General features: G+C 40.7%; 2 protein-coding genes across 7 annotated transcripts; one reads left to right on the plus strand and one right to left on the minus strand.

Moving 5' to 3' along the window:
* The first annotated feature begins 692 nt into the window (after window positions 1–692).
* LOC135493410 (uncharacterized) lies at window positions 693–7,059 on the plus strand. Of its 4 annotated transcripts, XR_010448229.1 has the most exons (5): window positions 693–904; window positions 3,846–4,767; window positions 5,803–5,944; window positions 6,068–6,188; window positions 6,569–7,059. XR_010448229.1 is itself a non-coding variant. In XM_064780742.1 (4 exons), the coding sequence occupies exons 1-4, from the start codon at window positions 5,587–5,589 to the stop codon at window positions 6,605–6,607; spliced, it is 360 nt and encodes a 119-aa protein (XP_064636812.1). In that variant the 5' UTR covers window positions 5,559–5,586; the 3' UTR covers window positions 6,608–7,059. The 4 variants fall into 4 exon arrangements, 2 of the variants coding, with proteins under 2 accessions (XP_064636811.1, XP_064636812.1); XM_064780742.1 differs by lacking the exons at window positions 693–904; window positions 3,846–4,767 and adding an exon at window positions 5,559–5,644; XR_010448230.1 differs by lacking the exons at window positions 693–904; window positions 3,846–4,767 and adding an exon at window positions 5,676–5,696.
* A 968-nt stretch (window positions 7,060–8,027) lies between these two features.
* Window positions 8,028–21,586, minus strand: LOC135493360 (PDZ domain-containing protein 8-like). Of its 3 annotated transcripts, XR_010448223.1 has the most exons (19): window positions 21,026–21,586; window positions 20,619–20,737; window positions 20,174–20,252; window positions 19,791–19,883; window positions 19,251–19,427; window positions 18,735–19,029; window positions 18,377–18,486; window positions 18,062–18,231; window positions 17,320–17,785; window positions 16,844–17,143; window positions 16,480–16,586; window positions 16,052–16,267; window positions 14,443–14,625; window positions 14,089–14,267; window positions 13,596–13,840; window positions 13,149–13,337; window positions 12,377–12,403; window positions 8,516–10,873; window positions 8,028–8,470 (listed from the first exon to the last, which is right to left on the minus strand). XR_010448223.1 is itself a non-coding variant. In XM_064780664.1 (18 exons), exons 1-18 carry the CDS (start codon window positions 21,179–21,181, stop codon window positions 10,613–10,615), a joined length of 3,372 nt encoding a protein of 1,123 aa, XP_064636734.1. In that variant the 5' UTR covers window positions 21,182–21,586; the 3' UTR covers window positions 8,028–10,612. The 3 variants fall into 3 exon arrangements, 2 of the variants coding, with proteins under 2 accessions (XP_064636734.1, XP_064636736.1); XM_064780664.1 differs by having other exon boundaries at window positions 8,028–10,873; XM_064780666.1 differs by lacking the exon at window positions 12,377–12,403 and having other exon boundaries at window positions 8,028–10,873.
* Window positions 21,587–21,738: the final 152 nt, after the last annotated feature.

Raw genomic sequence — 21,738 nt, forward strand, 5'->3', positions numbered from 1 at the left:
CTGAGGATATCACAACTGTAAAGGAAACTGGAATGATGTCACAAACATGGACAATATCACAACCAAATGCGAAGACAACTGTGATGTTATGACAAACTAGTCATGTCTGTGAGGACAGTATCACAACCATTTCTATGAAAAAGGCGCTTACTGCCCCACCTGTCAGGAGTCGTCACAACATTATAGATGGCAGCACCACTGCTATCACATGGCAGGTGCTTTGAACGCGCACGTAGCGACGGCCCCTGGTCGAGTTTACATTAAGAGGCTCGCTGAACTCGTGTCTGGTCGCCAAATCTATTCCCATCTGTAAATTCTCTGAAGCTGCCATCCACCGAGAAGTAATATCTTTGCCAGGTAATATAATATGATATTGTCCTTATGAATACATTTTCGAGACAAGTTCATCAGTAATTTGTGGTCATATCCAACTTAGCTGACTGACACCTCTTCTTTTTACAACACTTTACTTGAATGTCCAATTCCGACGCATAAGAGATGCGCGTAGGTCAATTTTACATGATAAGAGTGAGCCCGCATATGGCACAGCCTGTTTAAAGTTAAACTGATTTCAGAATAGTATACGTAAGCGCATTACACCACACCAAAAGGACGACGTAATCACAACCACCGCATTATCCGCAGAGAGACTGACGTCATTGTCTCTCCAACATGAGGTTCTACCGGATTGGTTCGTGCTGATGACTGGTGGTAATATATTCACAGGGAAGGCAGATTGTTCCAAGAGCTTGGATATTGTGTTTTTCTGTTTCATGTTGCAGTAGGCCAACATTTCTGCAGTATAATAATTGGAATAGACAGCGGTCGCGTAACTAATAGTTCTAGTATTGGACTTGGAGGAGCTTATTTGAGAAGGATAATTTTTGCACCAATGATATTGAAGGTTTGTTGAATCATTTTTCAAAATTCCTCACTAATCAACCCTACGAAACATTTCTATTTATTCCATAACAGATAAATTGAATGGTCTTGATGCACACATCTTTAAAACGGGGACTATGTCATTTTCGAATTGTTGACTGGACGCTTTTGTCCACAGGGGGCACAACAACCAAAATGAAATTTTGAAATGTGTCATGGCGTCCTCAATGTTCCAGCCACAATATTGTCTTCCATCTTCTCCAAAAACTGCATCGCCATCACAACGACCTGATGTCTTCCTTTAAAGCTATTCTCTCCGTTATTTCAATGTATTTTCATCACTCTGGTGCTCCTCGTATCATTTCTGTTGGTAGCAGACGTACAGGGAAGTAATTGTCATATACGCGATTCGGTCATTAATTGAGACTCTCTGTCAGTTATAATGACAATGGCAAGCACATTACGAATGTAAATATGATATAGAATAGGAGGAAATTCGACCTATTTACAAATTTGAATTACATGATGATGAGTAGCACAAACTGTATATAGTTCTGAGCCTGGCTAAATAGAAAAGATTCGTGATCTGTCTGATGCCAAGCATGATTTATTGGACAAAATGATTACATCTGCCGACCCGCTTCTATATGGTTCACTAGCTGATCACATACCATTTCATGTGATTTATGTTGTCATAAATGGTATATTTGACATGGAAATTTAGGTGCTGAAGTTTATACATTGATTCATGGCTAAGTCAACACAGGTACCAATTAAGCGTTGCATCATGGTGGGGGAGATTGGCTTTCATGTGTCCAAGGGTTGCAGCTGAGTTGGTCGACAGTATCATGGATTCCCATTCATTGGTACAGGGAGAAGCTGAACCAGTTGAAATGCAATTTTCAACCACATAGGATCAGTCAATTCAAAGCAGATGCATTTCTCAAATATGCTATTGACCCGCTTCCAAATCTCAAATGTCCATGTCACAGCATCTATGACCTCCTGATTGTGACCGGCCCAAGGCCAGTGCACTTTCCCCATCCGAAGCTGCTGGTACCAGTGTGATGTTGTTTTTACAACTGTTATTGAAGGTTGCACTTCTGCAAGGTCGCTGTGAAACCAAAACACCAGGATGAAACTTGTCCTGATCGTGACATTCTCAAAAACATCTTTTGATTTTATCATTCGTCTCTTTTCTCGGCCCATTTTGCTTTCGTTGTTCGCGTCGGCGCTCCTCAATTTCTGTCTTCGGTTATGCGACAATGGTCTGTGTGGCACGGTCATTCACTTCATGCCAGGACATGGAAAACGTGTGTGGTATTCCAGGACTAATCAATGCAGTTGAAATATTGATTCACCGTTAGTTTATGCATGAGATTATTAATAAAATATCAATACTTACGTCCAGCACGAAAGTGGCGACAGACGACAGGACTTTATTGTCTGCATGGGACATATGATATATGAAAGTTATGTACACTGCTGATTTTGTTGCCATGGTTTTTGAACAATACGCATACTTAGAAAGAAGAGCAATGCGAGTGACCGAAATTGCAGTTTTGTTATCAAAACAAACCAGAATTTCAAAAAACACCAACCCGGCATGAAAGTAAGACGTGAATTGAAAGTTAGTAGCTTTTTTTCATGACTGAATCCAACATCCATTTTACCAGCTTGCCAGTGAAGTTAGACTGAGGCGAACTACAGACTTTAAAACCTACCGGTAACGACCCATTAGGGCAGTGTCCCCCCCCCCCCCCCCACCCACCCCCACCCCCTCATCCTCTTGCAAACAGGGCTCCTCCTTACGCACGTTTCCGAGAGTGAAATGGCCAGATATGTCAGTATGTATTAGACATAGAAATCCGTTATATATTTCACTGGAGGGTAACTCTTGCTATCAAGTTTGTTTCTGCAGGGGAAAGCTTTCCTACAGTATAAAGCTTTTATGCTAAGTAACCTTAGAGTAAACAGCTGCTGATCGACCAGACAGCTGCAAAAGCTAAACAGAATGTTCAGAAATATCCGAAAACTTAAAGGGGGAATGAAGCAGGAACGCCGAGAGATATGATTCGAATATGCACATCAGTTTCGAGAACTGGGACTGCATGGTTTGACTGGGCTTGTCATCCTTATAAATGACAAGCATGATATGTGACACCTATCGGCGATTTCGTATACTTAATCTACATGACCCAGACTCCAGCTAATAGTCTCCCTTTTAGGGGAACGCTGATCGATAATGGCTGGCAGGGATTTGTATACCTGAGCCGAAATTCTATCAATCCAAGCCAGCGAAAATAATGCTAATGCTAACAACAATATTCCAGCCAGGTAAGAACATTAAAGCGATATAAAACAGCCGTAAGAGATGTTGAAGTAGGCCTTGATCGGGCCCGTGAGGCTGGCTGAATTAAGATTCAAATTGGCGGTTCGCTCCTTCAGTGATCCATGAGCTGCCTGCATCATTGTATCAACATCCCGAACACGCAACCCTCATCTTACCCCATATTAAGTCCAATCCGCACCTTTTTAAACCCTTCCATTTCGTCATCCTGATCGTCGTCCCCCTATGCTACAGGAAGAGGCCGGTCCACTGCGTCCGGAGTGTAGTTTTCCATTACGCGGCTAAATTTACTCAAGAGTTTCGACAGATGGTCTTTGAATGGTTGTGAAATAATCGTTCTAAATCTGAAAATTAATGATAAGAGCGATTAATTTGCTAAATTTGTAACCGAGCCATCTGTTATGATTACATGCGCTTGAATTTATAAACTTTGTGTGAGTTGTGAGTCGATATGATGATCCCTATGAACGACTATTCCTTGGTCGAATTGTCCTTAATTGCCACGTTTGATGGTCTTCAGACAAATTATTCGATTGTCATTCTCGGACTCGTGGTACATGTCTGCAAAGATATCACATTATTCTCATTATGCCTTGTGTCCTTCTCTTTCCAGAATTCAGGGATGCAGGAAGGCGGCGTTGTCGACATCAAGGATATCGTGAATAACTACGCACGGAGCTGGTACGAGAGAAAATTCCAGAAAGCACTGGAGAAGAAGTTTGGCAAACTGCCGTGGGATAGACTGTCGGTTGAGACGGATAATTCGCGGCTCATCATTGAACACGAAAAAGCAACTTACGAACAAGAGAAGAGTGGTTTAGGGACATGTTCGCCACGATATTCCGTGCTGTTCAAATCAAATTATAACAACACCACGGATGGAACACTGCATTATGAAATCTCGACGGAGCGGCGCACGAGGACAAGCGTCGCTTTGACAATTACGGAAGGGTTTCGCTACGGCGGGAGCTTCGAGGTGAAGCTTGCCCCACCTTCTTTAGAGTGCAGTCTCGGATTCTCAAGCGAAATCAGCTTCGAGAAAAGCGTGCAGACGACCAAGGAACAAGAAGTCGTCTGGACCTTGAATACCACTGTGGATGTGCCGCCGTGCACGTGCACAACTGTTGAGCTGGTCGTCAGGGACGACGAATACGACGGAAGATTTCGCATTCGGAGTTTCTTCAGTGGTGAGATCCATGTGAATATTCGCAAGGAAAACACCAACCTTACTACGATCACAATTAGTAATTTAGGACAGATTCTGACGGAGGAGATGGGTTTCAAACGCGATCCTATAACCAAGCGACTGTATTTTGATACGCATGGGGTTTGTAATTGTCGTTACGGGGTGGAACAGGATGTCAGGACTAGTAATACCCCCATTGCGCAGAAGGAAAGTTAGTGGATAGCGGTGCCATCATATTGGATTGTGGAAGCTAGTGTCTTGGGATCTTGGACTTGTCGCATCCAGGGGATGGGTCTAATTGAATAAATATATGTGTGGAAAACCTTGCTCACATGACGCCGGCATACCGGTAGGTTGCGACTGTGGTACCAAAAAGATAGGTCTCGCAACCGTTTTAGAATGTCAAAGTGATGGAGTTATGACAACAATATTGTGGTGTATACATTGTTTTCCTTTTGTCTTTCCATATCGCTGAAGATGTCTCGCTGAGACAATCGCCGGGTTTTTGTTTTTCTTGTCGTATTCGTTAAATCATTTAAGACTGGTGAACATCTGAGAAGGTCAAATTGAGGCGAGGATCAGCCCTTAGTCAGTGAAATCTGAATTCAGCGTTTACCATGGTGAAATCAGAGTTTACCAAGGTGAAATCAGAGTTTACCATGCTCACCAAGGTAAATGTAGATTTTACCATGCTCACCATGGTGAAATATTTCACCGTCCCAATTTCACCAGTGCCGAAATTTAAAAAAGCGATGTTAGGAACGAAATCAGCGCCTCTAGTGTCAAGATTGCACCATCAGGAGGGATTTCCAATTATTCCGTCGCTGGCGCTCTATAAAAAAGTGACGGCAATGGACTACCCTTGAATTGTTGCAATAAATCGAATGTCACCTGGCTATGGCGTCTCCTGGTGATGAACTCATAACTCCAAATCATGGTTAGTAACCAAGAGACTAAGTTACAAAAGTATCACCTCAAGAGTTTAAGTAGCAAAGTCATATTTTCACAAGTGAAAGTGCCGGGTACGTACGGGGCGCAGAAACCGAAATAATTTATTGTGAACATGATTAGACTCGGAGCCCCCTTCCCGCCAGGCCATGGAGGTATTATTAATAATACCTCCATGCCCAGGCCAAGGGTGTGGGGGGGGGGCTCTCCAGCCTTCGCTATGAAAAAAGTTTCATTTGGTTGCAGACCTCTGGCTCTGTTGCAAATCTTTGACAGTGGTATTGGAAGTTATGGTGTAGGCAGGCACCCAGGCTGCATCAAACCATGGAGGTATACCTAGCTAGCAAATCCCTATGAATCTTGGCACATCTAATTCCTGTTCTTGCCTAAAATAAAAAAATAAAAAGGTCCTTAACACCTTCATACTTAATTCCAGCCGTGAGCAAACTTACTAAAGATGGCTTTGTGGAGGTAATAATTGACATCCCAGGCCTGAAGACCAAGAAGAAAGGACTTTTAGGGAACAAACGAATTGTGGATGAGGCCCACTGCCATCTGAATGTCACATTTGGAGATGCGTGAGTGTACACTTTTTTTTTGTGCGAATATTGTGGGTCAAGACAGACCATATCACTTGTTGAGTAATGAGGTGAACAAACTCATTACAGCTGTAGTCATGATTTCTCTTCCATTTGTTTCAGAGCTGTTGAAATGTCTGCTGAAATAACTAAGGGTTTAAAGGCTGGACGAAAGTTCCAGAAGACTATAGAAATAAAAGAACTGATAGTGCCTAGTATTAAAGCAATTGGCAATTACTATGAGGTAAGCAGAAATATCTGTCATTAGTGCTTAGATTCACTCTTTCATTTTGCAAAGAATTGTATGTCATGTGCGCTCTAGACTAGCTCACAGACCTAACCATTTATCAACCAAGCCAAATTCATGCGAAGATAATGCTTCCCTTGGCTTACTCAGTACAAGCAATATCAATATTGTCCATTATGAAGTGATATGGTTTAGTAAATGCACCTATCCTGTCGGAGCCGAGGTCTGTTGATTAGATATCCTAATTGTGTGGCCAATATAGGACTGTCACAATCTATAGTCCAACCAACAGTCACAACCCTGGAGGAGATGCCATCCAAATAGAAATATCATTATATGGCCTGACTATTGATCATTGATCATTACCTCACTTGCAGGTGCAGGACGACACTGTTCGAATATATGTGAAGAAATAGCCGAAGTGGATATTCAAAAAATCATGGAGAATGCATGGAGAATGACATGGACATTTGCATATGCAATCTGTGATGATTTAATTTATGATGAGAACTCATGATTATTTTGTAATTATCAAGATTATTAGCAAGTAGGCATATATCATGTTATTTATTGCAGAAATTCTTTAATCAAATAAAAATAATGGATGTAGATGTAGTTTTGTTTCTTGAATCAAAATGAAATAAGCATAAGGCAAATTTTTACTGGATTGCACTGTATATATACTTCAATGGTGTCTGGTAATATTCTCACTGGAATTGATGAGGATGATGAATGTTGCATTATGAGGTCTTTTCAGGCAAAAGCAAAAACATATAAGGTGAGCTTGCTTAGATCGGTACAATTCCTCTGTTTCGTTTGTCTCTCATACTTTTGCATGTAAAATGAATGCTTGTGGAAAAAAGAATAAATGCACTTTACAAAGTCAGTTTTTGTTACTTTCATCCAGTTTATGATAACAAACCAAAATAAAAAAACCTCTTGACAAGACACCCTTGACATGACACCTTGCTTCCAGCTACTCCAGACATCAGAATCTCTGAACAACCATTTTGTGTGGTAGTCCTGGATAAATAAACTAACTACACAGAAGAGACATTGTCACAACCAGCTGTAAAATCCCTTGAGGACCAAACGGAAGAGTATTAAATGAGCCTTGCAATTGATAACGTGGGGTATACCAGCTGGCAGCCACAGATCTTGGAACATAATCGCCTAGAAGTAACCAAATGTTGGTAATGAATAAACTGCTGGCAGAGTCGAAACACTGAAGAGTACACAAGCTCCCCTGCTAGAGACAAGATGAGGCCAGTCCGGAGTGTCTTCACAACAAGTTTTAGGCTCATTATAGGATAAATTAATGAGTGCCTGTTGGACGTGACTAAACGTCATCCCTTGCACCAGAGTGTCTATGCCAGACCAAGTAAAAGATCCCACATACATAGGTGGACAGCAACCATATAGTGGACTCCATACCTCCGGCAAAAATCCACGAGTTTTACGACGCCAGGAATGATGATGATGATGATACTCTTCTTGCAGGCTATCATGCAGGCTTGTTTGGCTTTCAGTACAGGGCTCATTTACCTAGTGTAGATGTTCAATTTTGGCATTATGAAGGTTGAAGATTCCTTGGGGAGTTGGTACTTTGAGTGTGGTGCTACCATGGAAATGTGCTCCAAGTGTCACACTGATTGACTGACTGATCAAAGGGCATACCCTAAACTAGGACAGTGGGGGGGGGGGGGCATCCCAGACATCAGGGCAACTCTCAGCACTAATGACCAAGCTGATGGTATGCGAGAAGTGGAGCATATGACTGTCTCTGGTGTTCCAGGATTGGGTGGAGATAGCGGGAACAGAATAACACCAAGCAGGTTTCAACAATATGATTCAGATTTTTAATAGCTCATCACTTCCAAGTGTTGAGATCTTTGTACACATGTAGGGGTTACTTTTAGTTCATTGGGAGGTGATCATCGTATTCACTGAAATATTCGAAGGGACAGAAGCCGTACAGAAGTTTTATATTCCTGTCCCTTTAACATCAAAATCTCTAGCAGCATAGCGATACTAAGACATAACAAAAAGGTCAAGAATAATAAAACCAGACACAGTGTCACAACGCCAATATTGTTTTACAAACAGAAAGATTGTGCGTGTAAAAATATATCTTCTAAAAACAAATATACATACATGTCAATCAGTATTATACAGTGTGGTTGACTATTTATAGCACAAGTGTGGAATACAATTCCCTCAACTTAACATGATAGATCTTATTTCAATATACATATACAGCAAACTCATCTCATAACCTCCTTTGTGTGGACCAAGTGAATTGCCAACAACAGTCACTGTCTCACCATTTGGAAGCTTGATCACTTGATAGGTGCCGCAGAAACAGGTTCACAAAATGAACTCTCTGCCATGTTAGAAAATTTTTGTGTGGAATTTTTTTGCAGACTTGAGTTTTTGGATTGAAAAGATGTTCAATATTCAAATGATACACCAAGTTTTCTTAATCTGAATTGGCACGCCAATATTTTGAAACTTCGATGTAGTAGTTCATTAATTAACTATCAATCAGATGAAAAGGAAAAACTTTTTGTACAACACCCAGTATAAAACATTTTCATATGTACAAAGCTTCTCATAATGTACATATACATTTATAAACTCTATGCCATAATCTTCCTCACATCTATATAGTTTTCAATACTTTCTAAAGTGTTTGTCTCTTCATGTGTGCAAGACAGTGACTTTTATACAGTTCTATTTACAAATATATGCATGTTGTGTTTCAAGCAAATGTAGATTAGAACTGAAACTTACTAAATAATTGAGGGATGCATTGTACACGTTCGTCCAACATAATTGCAAGGCAAATAAGCAAAGATAAACAGAGAGGGCAAGTAATGGCTGGAATGCTTTGCACAGTATCTCACAGTCAGCAAACAGAAACAGAATATAACATGGCGAGAAATATTTGTAGTGACAAAAATCATAGGCCTGAGGACACATCCCGTATCACTTCATATCCTGTGGAGGTTCAATTTTCTTTAAATAAAACTATAGTTCAATCGTTAACGTTATGTCTGCATCATTATCTTTTGGGCTCTGATACTTGAATTAAACATTCTAAACAGTAGAAATCATTTCAAACTGCTTGAAGAAAACGTGATCCTGTCATGGACTTAAAGTCAAAATCTGATGAAAATACAAAGTGAAAATCATCTACGAATAGAGTTTCCAATACATATAAATTTGCAACTTACATCACATCACATTGCATCGCATATTTATTTCGTTACACACTTTTGTAAGAAGTAATTCACTTCCTTTCAAATTTGAAGTTGATACATGTAAAGTGATAAACCAGAATTCAATGATATAATTTGTGAAAAGAGTGGGCAAAAAGAAGAAACAGCCATATTTGACTACAATTCCTCAAAACTGGGTTATTCATCTAATTCATCTAGTTCACGAATCGTGCTAACATATTGCCTCAAAGACCTTGGGCCAAATTCATAAAGGGCGTTTAGCTTAAAACAGCGTTTAACTACTGAATAGACAGATTCTGGCCCTTCATGCAAATCTTCACAGAATATGAATAGGCCCTGAAACTGATTAGAGAGAAGTTGTACATGTCTAACCCTTAAACGCCCTTTATGAATTTGGGCCGTATGTTGAAATATAAACTATAAGGTAAGAAGTGCATGCAAAATGACACAGAACTACAGCTGTCAAAGTGGACAGATTGATATCCTAAAACTGTCTGAATTGCCAATATTTCCATTGAAAATCTAAGAGTTAGTTTGAAGTCGAATAGACTAGCTGTCAGCGAGATCAAATAGCTACCAATAAAGTGTATCGTTTCATGAAAATCTATTTTCTCATATTTCTCGATTAAAGAATTGTATAAAGTCACGTTTTCTTACAATATAAGTGGATTGTGAATCATCCTATTATATACAAACTTTGTGACCTAATGCTGATTTTGTTGGCAGTGTATGCATACTATCATGATTATTGCATCACGGTGATGTTATAGGAGGACTCCAATTTCGCCTGTGAGTGTAATTTGGGAGCCTGGTCCAAAGGCCGTCAGGCAGTTATGGGAGGATGGTCTTTGACCACCTTCCTTCCCAAATCCTACAGAGCGCTCACTTTTGCACCCGATAAATTTTCTTCCCGATTTCTCATCCGAGTGGGGCATTTACAAACCCCAACCGGTCCCTCAGTAATAATACACTACAAAGTAACCTTACTGAGTATTACACGTCCATTAAGACATTGTTTACATAGTCCATTATCCAGCATGCACATCACAGCTTCAAGTGCCTCAAGCCCACCCCCCTCAAGATACATCATAAATCACAATTCTGAAACTCGAACATCACAGCTCTCAGTTGCATCTCCCCAATGTCATATCATCCCTTCCCCTCATTATCAGAGATCAATCACATTGCCGCAGTTGCCCCTCCCACACAACCCGTATCGTCCATCTTGAGCCGTTCCTCCTCCATGTTGTCAAGGCAATGCTGCAGCCCAGCACAGTAATGCAACATCAGGACAGCGAGTGCTTGAATCTTTTCATCAGACTTTTTGATCTTTGACCGAATTGATGATTTTTGTGCCGAGTCAGTTGCCTCCCGTTCCATTCGTGCTAACTCGGCTCGGTTCTCAGATTCGGTGTCAATCTCATTCTGAAATTTTGTGACCTGAAACAGACAGTGAAAAAGTTAATAGTTAGATCTTGCCTAAACACTGTATTTTTGGAAAATGACCCCTTCTCTGTAAATTCTGGCCATGCCCACACAGAACCAATGGTCCTGCACGAATGTTTTTGAATGGCTTTTGCTGATAGAGAAGCCTCAGCAAGAACACACTTCGTATACACAGTGCATTATGTTTAAGGGGACCTTGACCTGAAGCACAGGACTGATCATCAATTCAGGATATGAAAACAAATACTCTGCACTTCACCAAACACTGGCAAAACTGTTTGTCCTAAAACTACGGGTGGGCTTTCATCTTTAAAAAAAATGTTCATGTTACACTTGAAATGAATGAGGTGCGTTACAGTTTTCCACTGACACCAAAAAATTACACCATTACAAAACATAGCCAACTCTGTCTACTATTAGAAATGAAACTATCCTAGCATAGCCAATTTGCAAGAATAAGTTTTAAAAGAGAGAAAGTATAACCCTTTCATGATTGTTTGGCCAACTGTGAGGAAGACACACACATCCTCCTATACCAAGAACATGCAAAGAATACCAGTACCACTTGGAACCCAAAAATACAGTTCGAGGGCAATGAGTAAAAAATATTAACAATAGTCCAAAAGAGACCATACCAAATCTTGTGAACAAGTGTGTATCCACTGTGTTCTTTAAAATGATATCTTCAAAAAGGCCAAATATCTACCGCTACATGATGATTGTTAGTTTGTAAATGTTAAAACAATGTTAAAGGTTAGGTATATTATAGTAGGAAAACTATCATAGGCAAAGACATTTCAACCAAGCTTACAATACATGTATGCCAAATGCACAGACTGCCCTTTCAAGTTCTTGACTAATGTATTTTTAAAGCAACTGCAATTCATCAAAACTTACTAACACATCAATCAGGTCACAACTCAATCGATTCTTACGCCAATTTCATTGAGGGTGAAACATGTTTGACTTGACATGAAAACATGACTCCAAATAGTGACGGCACCAGCAGCAGCCTCTAAAAATTGATCAGTCAAACTATCACAGGGAGACTATAGGCAGGAGCCGGGTGCCAGATTAAGTCAGATGATGATGGAAAATTCAGGCTTGTGAGAGAAATATTCTTCTCACTGAGTCAAAAGAAAATCAGTTTACCAATGTATCTACTAGTTATAATAACATAGAGACCCTCAACTGGGCAACCTTGCTCCTGCCTATAGAGGTCGTGCAGACAACGTCATCTCAGAAGAAGGACAACGTCAAATTGACGTCCTCTAATGGCGGAAGTGTGGCGACGTCAATTATGACGTTATCCACACATGGGGCACTTTGTTGGCGATTTCAACCGGGTCAAAGACATAGATTGACGTCCTGAATGGCTGCCCAAATGACGCCCCTGCACGACCCCTGTTTATCCCCTGGGTTTTAAGGGCAGACTCTCAGCAGTAGGCATACAGATATATTCCATTTCCAATAAGTCAATACTCATGCAGGACAAACCTCTGGGTTCTCTCCCAACAATGACATCTGAAAGGATGCAAATGATCAGGCAAACAGAACTCAATGAAGGAATGACAACCCCTCCCCCCAGTCTGCAGTAACTTCAGAAGGCTACATAAAGGAACTAAAGTTTGATACTAAAACCCCATTTTGGTTAATAATCAACGCTATGCCTATAAAGTTATGCATCGCTAATTTTATACGAAAGCATCTGTTTATATCATATTTCACTTTGATGGACATATGCTACCTACCGACAGTTTCTGAAACCAAGTAAATTTATGATTTAACAGGAGACATCCCAGTCAGTGTGGTATTGTTTCCAATCTAGAGGAGTAATGTGTCCCCATACCCTGACAGGACTGGCCTCTGGTGAGGGAGATTTTCTCCCTGAATAGAATTCGAATGAGTTATAACCATTCTCATGATGATGCCTGATAGCGTAGGGCTTCTGAGTAGGTTGAATAACATGCCAACTACAAATTATCACCCAAGGCCACATCATGCAGTGCATGCCCGACTTGTTATATCCAACATATCTACCTCACCTGGAACCATTGTTAAGCCTCATTGATGAAATTCTGGTTATGTAACCAACACCTGTAACCTAACATTTACAAACCCCCCTCACCATCTGTATCAATTCCATTTAATTTACCCAATGATGTCCCAGGGATTTCTCCCTAGATTCCAGATGCATGGAAGGCAGCGAGGAGACATAAATGTGATTACATTGCCTCTGTCATCCCATGCAGATGTAAAAAGTATTCACCATTGCATCCAATTTTTCCCGGCGTTCTTCCAGTGACAGATGTGAATAGAGCTCCTTGCCCATTTGTTTTGCCGCTGTCACAACAAGTTCGTCCTTATCATGCGATCCCTTTTGGTACTCCTTGAGTTTCTGCAACATCATCAGTTCTTCTTCATCTTCCGAACTGTTACTGGAGGATTCATCATCAGACTGGAACGGTAAAAAAGAAGAAGTTTTTGGATGATAAAATTCAGCACAGACTAGTTTTTTATGAAAGGTCACATTGGTTAGTTCTAGGTACCCATTTGATTGAGATTTAAAACTTCTGAATTTTGAGATCTCTAAATACTATCAAATTTCATCACTGTAACTTACACAGTTTATCTCATCAATAGTTTGCAGAGCAAAGTGTAGACTATTCTAATAAGCCATTTCAGTAAAGGCTTTGCAATTTGAACTGTTACTAACCTTACGAAAGTTTTCACCAACACTCGGTGTTGCATTGTCCTTCAATAAACCTTCAAAAGACGTTGACGATCGCGTCCGTGGCAGAGCCATGGGGAGGTCCAGTGTGGCATGGGTGGGTATAGCTTGGTCATCTTTCGTCTCAAGTTTATTTTCATCAGGAGCCGAGTTGTGGCGTCGTCTTTCTGTTGAAGAAGCCTCTTCTTCTGCCAGGCTTGTGCGATGCGGGCTAGATTTGGCAGAGCTCACTTTAAGATAGAAAAGTTTATTGGAATTAAAGCGAATTTGTTCTGAAATGTACAAGTACATTTAGGATGAAACCAAAGATATCTGAGTGAATTGGACTAGTTTCCTCGCCAACACCTCATTTTATTTTCATCATTACTATGTCCTGAGCACTCCCTGTATAAATCCCAATCATATTAACACAGGATGAGGAATGGTGTCCAGCAGGAATTATCAGACCAAATATCATGAAAATAGACTTGGTACTTACCCAAAGTTTTGCCTGATGATTTTCGACCCGACTTCGGCGAATCCCTTTTTGTGAATCTCGATAACAGCGCAGCTGATTTCTGAAGTGGTCCCGAGGATGTTTTCTCCACAGGAATGTCTTTAATATCAGTTTTACCCCCCATTTCAGGGGGAAGTGGGAACTTGGGTATAGGCCCCTCCCTGAGAAAGATTAGGTTAGGCACAGGTTAAGAAAGCTACACGAATGCACAAAGAAGGCTATCTAAGTTGTTAAAGGAGTTTACAGTAAGTAGTTGATGTGAAATTGTGGATTCTACTTCAAAACAGGCTTGCATATAAATGTGTGACAGTCGTGAAACACCCCATCCCTACTTACTTTGTGCATATGGTCTGAGCTTGACATTTCTCTGTACACTTCTTATGGCATATCATGGCACATATCCGACACTGGAAGGCCACTTTCAACCAGATCTTCTTTGCACAGAAATGGCAGTAGGTGGCAGAATGGAACTGCGTCCCAAGGAAATCATGGCGGCCTTCAGGTTGCTTACCGAATGACCTGCAACAGAGTAAACTAAGTAAGGTGCTTTTTAACGTAACACAACCATGTTTGATCCCCGAGAAACACCCTAACACCACATGTCATAACACGGCACCATCCTCACCTGAGAATTGCAAATGACGTGAATGATTCAAGACTAGGGTCAACTAGGTTTTCCAACTACTCTTCAATTATTCCATAGACATACGGAAAAATGGGGAAACGAAAGGATTATGGAAATTTAATGCTGGGCTACTTGACACCACATGAGGACAAATGACAATACACGTGCAGGGTGAAAATAAAGTCAGGCATTTTCAACCAATCCTGGATCGGATGAAATTTGTCTCATTTATTTACTACCAGAACACTAATAGGTGTTTTTATAATGACATAGTGGCATAAAATCTATTCAAAATATGTCAGAAAGGGTTTTACAACAATTGAAACAAGAGAATGAAAACACAACAATGAAGAGCATTTGATACTATCAAAAGAGAATAAAATACGTTTTCATTTTTTATATGGGTCACACCAAACAACATTTTGAGTGTGCAGAAAAGAAGGTTTAACTTTTCTGTTTTTTCATATCAATAATGATGAAAGCATTTTCACATCTTTAAATGTCTAATGTGATCATAAAGACTTAAAGCATGCGGTATGCAAGATATGACAAGATGAACAGCAGGACTCTGGATCTGTTTAAAACTTGTTGAAGACCCATCTACTATAGAATCAAGAATAAATTCTTGCTAGAATGATGTCATATAGGCCAAAAAGTTTGGTGTGTTTTTAAGACTTCATTCTATAAAGCAAAACTCACTTTGTCACCTACAATGACAGGGGAAGCCAGCCCTAAATACTCAATCTACACAATTGTAAGACATTCAGAGAAGTGACCAAAATAAGAATGCTTCCTGCGTCGAGAGTATCTGATTTTGAGCAAAAACCCTTGATTTTATCAGATCCAAAGTCCTTAGAGGGTAAGAAGAAAGGATGAAAAATAATGATGATTAAAAAATGTATTACCTGGACCTAAGAGAAAAGAAGTGCAGAGATAGAAAAGAGTGTAAATTATGATGAAATGTTGTGAATTAACCTACATTTTTTTACCCCCTAGAGTAATTAGTAAGACTAGGAGTGCATGGGGAGGTTGAACATTACCATACATGACACTGACAATGACAAAGGAGTTGAAACAGCAGATCTACACTTCACTACACGAGACGGGAAGTGCAACAAAAAGTCAAGCCATTTCCTCCAAACATCTTGTACCGGGCCGTTTAAGTCTCCAACATTTGAAGGGCCAAGTTGCTGCTAAAAGGAGTGCAAATGTGAAGGAAAGTGTGTCTCATTGTGTCTGTTACAGTGTTTCAAATGTTAAAATATTGAAATGAGTCTCGTGTAATTGACTCTCAATATGCGTGAAGCAAACCTGACCTACCTTTTCCCATGAGTTTCATAACCAGTCAGCAACTCCTCCCTGGTGGCACTGAAGTTATGCAATGGCTCCAACTTCTCCAGTCGTTTCTCTGGAGTACTTGGGTGTTCCTTCACAGCTGAAAGTGGCTTTGGACAGAAGTGGTAAGCCAGCGTGATGTCTCCGTGAGCCAACTTATCTTCATATCCAGGATGAGCTGCTATAGCCGTCTTAGAACGACTAAAACGTGAAAACATGACATGTATTTTTAAACCAGTCCTTTGAAAGTCTTGTGGCCATGGATTGAAAAACTTCCAATAGACCTGAGATGAACTCCCAATCAGCACTACAACCTAATACCCATTTTCAGACCAGGGTGGAGCATTAAGACAAAGTTAGACAAAGAAAAATGCATAAATATGATGTCCAAAAGGGCAAGAAAAAAAACCAACCTGGCACCACCTTTGTGTTCAGGGGGTGAGAGACAGTAGACCTGCTGATCATCTCCCTGAAGGGTTCCAGCACATTGAGAGGCAATATCCATCAGGGGCACGCTTAACTGAAAATAGATAACGAACCAATTTTCAAGAACAAGCCTAATACCAAAACTGATATAAAATCAGCAGAGTATCAAAAATCGCATGATCGACGTGAAATAAGCCAGGAATCTACCAATTCTTGTAGACCAAGAAGTCGCCTCTCAGAAGAGAGAAGCTAACTTTGCAACAGCGACACCAAGGATGGAAATGATGAAGAATATTCTCTTGAATAACAACATTTGTGCTCACATCCCATCATTTTGATCGGATAACTTACATGTCCTAAGAGGAGATCTTTCTCAGGCTTAATCACACGGTCATGTTTGTCCAGTTTCTCGGGTGTGCGATACCAAACACAAACGTTTAGATACCGATGCACCTCCTCCACATCAAACTCAAACTTCTCGTCCCAATATGGCTCCAGGGACGATGGCACAAGGGTCGTTCGACGGAGATCAACAGCAGCCATCTCATCCATGTAAGAGCTGGTGCTGTCTACACCCTGGAGGCGATTTGGAAGCTCACCAGGCTGTGAGCAGAAACTGTTATTTCTTTCTGTCCCTAGCTTGCAGGTCTCCTGAAATGAGGGAGACAGAACAGGACACACTGTTAATCCATTAAAAAAGAATTGTGTTGAGCGCTGAGAGTCAAGTAGGTCATTATCGGCTCTTATCAACAATAGTGGAAGATTTGTTACGATGATTAGGAGGAAACTCGAGACCAAGGAGAAAACCTACACTGTCAAAGTTTTACCTGTTTAATTGTTGGCACTTGAATAGATCCTTCACTGTGTGTCCGCCGTCCACTACCCTGGCCCAACTCATCACGATGTAAAGAGTCAACTGAAGGAGGCACAGCCCTTCGTACAGGTTCTGGACTTGTTTTAGGTGAAGGCACAGGGCTACCATCTGTAGCCCCAGAATTATCCTTGGATTTCCGTCTTTGGAATAATGCGGGCGCAGCACTGAGGAATGGGAATCGTTTTGGAGACTTTTCATCTTTAGGTGGGCTAAATTCCCGGCGATTCGGGAGTGGTGATCTTTCCGGATCAACCGGTCGGATGTTGATATTGATGAATTCATCATCGTCTGTCAGAGCTTTGTCATAATCACCATCACCAGTATATGAATCTGTCTTCAATAGGACACGATCCTCCTCAAACATGATATCCTGCCCAAAGTTCTTATTGACAGAGGCCCTCTCTACTCGTACTGAAAATCTGAAATACAGAAACTTCATTTAAAAACAGTGCCCTTCGAAATGGCTAGCTGCCCCTTCAAACTAAGCAATCCAAAAAGACATCATTGCCTTCTCCTTAGGTCTGATGCCCCCAGGAATAGGTAAGAGTTGGCCTTGGTGCCCTCCTAGTTGGCCTCAGTGCCCACGAAATGAAAGACAGCCAAGGCCAAAGTGGCTTCGCCCTCCTCAGCCTCAAGGTACTAACCCTACTCCTGCATTCCGCAATTGAAACTTATGACAATCACAATAAACCCACCTATCACCACCTTGCTTCATGAGTTTCACAACCTGTCGTATAGAGGTCACTCTTATCCCATTCACAGCAACGATAACATCATTTTTACGGATGTCAGCATCACTGGCTGGAGAGTTTGGCGTCACCATCTCAACTATCACAACTTCCTCATATTTGTCCAGGAGGAATTCCTGAAAAGTGTCAATCATTGCAACCATCAACAAACAGAATTTACGTCCTTTTGATCAAGTCTAGCTGGTACAATATTGAACAACTGCCATGCTGCTAGGACAAGTTCTTTATAAAACTTGTTACAATACTGCATTAGGGTCTTACCTCCTTGAAGAGTAAACCAAGAGATGGAGTAGTGCCCTTGAGTATCTCAATGTCATGGGTCATCCAGAGTTTCCGACGGCTCGTCATTAATTCATGCCATGGCAGTTTATCTGCAAGAGACAATGTTAAATTCGAATGACCATGGCGGAACCAAGACACTTGAAGACTCAAATGGTCAACTTCTGTTGGATAGGGATTTCACTGGGCTGTGTCTCTGGCTGTTTTATTTGATATTTATTCCAGTATACACCAGTTTTGTGAATGGCGTTGGTCTAATAAGAAACATATTAGACCTATCACACTATTATCCTCTTTAGAAGACACAACTCGTCGCTTCAAACATGACACTTCCCCTTACCTAAGGCTAATGTACAGAATACTAGACTATCAGCAGACACTTTCTGTAGACGAGTACATTCCGTGACAGTCACGTCCAGATGGCCAATGGTCAGCTTACGGCCGTACAGAAAGTAATCCTCCACTTTGTCTGGAGGTTGTGCTTTGATAAAGAACGGCTTGAACCTGATCTTGTAGTTTGGCAACGTGTGCTTCTTTCTGATGTTGCGTCGTATTTGATTTACGATGAGTGATGTAATTTGTGGCATGGGACGTCCCTCGAATTGAGATTCAACTTCAAAATCTATAGTTGGATCCTGAAAAAGTAAATGTAATTCTCTTGTTCTTTGAGCCGTAACAAAGAAATTTTGATTTCGAAACTTTATGCTGCACGTTATGACATTAGGGATCTGCATGAGATAGGTTAATCCATGTTTAAGCCAAGTCAACATCCATGGCAAACTGTGAAAATAAATCACTAACAAAACGTTCACTTCGCATCTTGAATGGGACGAGAAAGTGAATTCTAAAAACTCACATCAATAAATGCAAATGACCAGTGCGTGAATGGTTGTCTTGACAACTGTAAACGCCCAGTTCCCCTGAGATGTGACAGTTTGATAGAGAGGTATGCAGATTTGCCAAACACCAGATCCACATCCACAGAGATTTGGAAGCCACCATGGTACTCTAGATCAACTAGTATTTCCAACTCCTGAAAGTGTACGAAAAGAACCTCATTATGATATATTAACATTAGCAATACAAATGACAAGCTGACAATTTTGGAAGGGATTGGATTCTTCAAATCCCAAACCCTTTTCAGGTGCTATGGTGCTTTTCTGAAAGGGTTGTGTTGAGGAAGAACCTGACGTTTGAGATTCAGTATAAAAACCACTACCATCCAGCCTGTCCAACAAGGTTAAAAGTGCCAGGAGTAGAAATATAGATTTGTCTTTTGAGTCATGGAGGCACAAAGTCTGCTATAATTCTTGACACAAGAACTAAGCTCAAGACTGAAAGAAACAGTTTACAATCTGTGATCTGCATTCCTGATGAAAATTTTAACAGGACTTACGTCTAGACTTAGATTATCTGCATGAGGTGTGGCACTCTTTACTGAGAACCATTTGGCGATTGGGAAGTGTCCTCCAATGTTGAAATCACGTACCTGGAAGACAGAAAATGGACTCAAAACTACAATTAACCTTTAAAAACATCTATAAATGTTTTTATCTTTAAACATTACCGATACTCTTCCCAGTGTGGTGTCATTTTTCATCATGTTAACAGGAGAAGACTGGGAAATTTGCTCTAGTAAGTATCAGGGAACAACATCCGGGGAAATAGAAGCCTCAGCTATTTCCCAACCAAAATGTTTGGTTACTGTATGTTCTTGTACTGCAGCCTCAGAACATAAAAGGACTTTGAATGATAGAGCACTCAGCACATATATCTTACAGTGATTTGGTCCATGAGTTTGCCTGTTGTTGTCTGGAGCATCTCGTCAAATTCTGCATTCATTTTGTTGATCAACCACCTCAAAAAAACAAGACAATAGTCAAAGCCTGAAACTGGCAAATCGTGTCCTTACGAGTAGCACTCAGTGGGTATTCTCTTCTCTCCAAGTTCAACAATGCATTTCAAATCAGTCACAGACAGTTACATTTCGATGCAATTACGAGCAATGTGGTCTTCATGCCCACAGAATGAAACAAGATTAAATGGTGTGCTTGTGTGGCATAATGCCAGTACAGGACTGCCCTGACAAACGATGTGCCACCTTTGTGACTGCAACAAAATTGAGAGTTCGACGGCCAATATCGAACACCCTCAATTTGATATCATAATCTGTACAGCTTATAAAAGGCTGTATGCAATGAATTTTTCAGTGAAGCCAACACACCCTCTGACTGGCGGTAAATCCTTCAACTCTCTGAATATGAATTGGAACAACAGGTTTAAAGAGTTGCATGTTTCCTTTTTATTCTTCAAGTCAACATCATCCAGAAGATCCTTGATGGACTGAAACAGACAAGAATTACATAGAAATAGCATCTAGGCAAGGCACTCACATCTTGAAATGAATACATTTTATTGAGTAAAGTGTGTTTCAATTCTGAAACCAGAATACTAGCAAGTGTCCCTAATCAAACTGGTCTGCAGGTCAATGAGCATGTCGGTGTTAAACAACCCACAAAGAACTTGACACAGTAGTACAGTCTGGAAGTGTTCATCCTGCAAACTACCAGTACTGCATTCCGCTCTGAAAAGAGACATATTAATCTATTGACCTGCCTCCAAGATACTGACCTTTGGAAGTGTGAATTTATCAAACTGCTCCTTGACTGGTGTTTCCAACTTTGGAAGGCCTCCAACATACTTTCGAATGAAAAAAGCCTGAACAACTAGGGTCAATACAATCCCGAATAGCACAGAGGCTAATATCACAACTAACATGAACAACATTTTCACTGATCCTTGGCGGTCGACGAATCAAATAGTTATGAAGATAGCCATCAGGAGAATGTCAGAGTGATGCAAATCAATGCCAACATTGGTTGCGCTGGCAAACATGAATGGTGACAGCAATGTAGGAGTGAACTGAAGCCAGTGCATGCAGCATCAGTGTCCATCATGGCATGCCATTGGGGAAGGAAATCAAATCAAAATGTAAACATAGATTTGTTATGATAAATCTTTGGTGATTTTCTTAGTCAGTGCAGGCCACGATTTCGCTTTGAACCGCTGATTGTAATTCTTCATAACACATATATAAGCAACCGCCCGTTCATCAACCTAGCAGCTTGGCATTTCAGGCAGAATTTTGACACTTTTTTTAAAGAAAAAAATCACTTTCCTGGGCGCAGCCATGTTTGTTGCTGTCAAATCCCACGCGCACCTCAATTGCGCAGGTCAATTAGGGAGGAACATTTTGTCTGCTAAGAACGTTTTCACCGCATACTCAAGAAGTACAAGTAATGGTTTAAAAACCTTTCTTTCCAATCTGGAATACGATTTTTCAG

The sequence above is a fragment of the Lineus longissimus genome, chromosome 9, assembly GCF_910592395.1.
Source record: "Lineus longissimus chromosome 9, tnLinLong1.2, whole genome shotgun sequence".
Classification (NCBI taxonomy): domain Eukaryota; kingdom Metazoa; phylum Nemertea; class Pilidiophora; order Heteronemertea; family Lineidae; genus Lineus; species Lineus longissimus.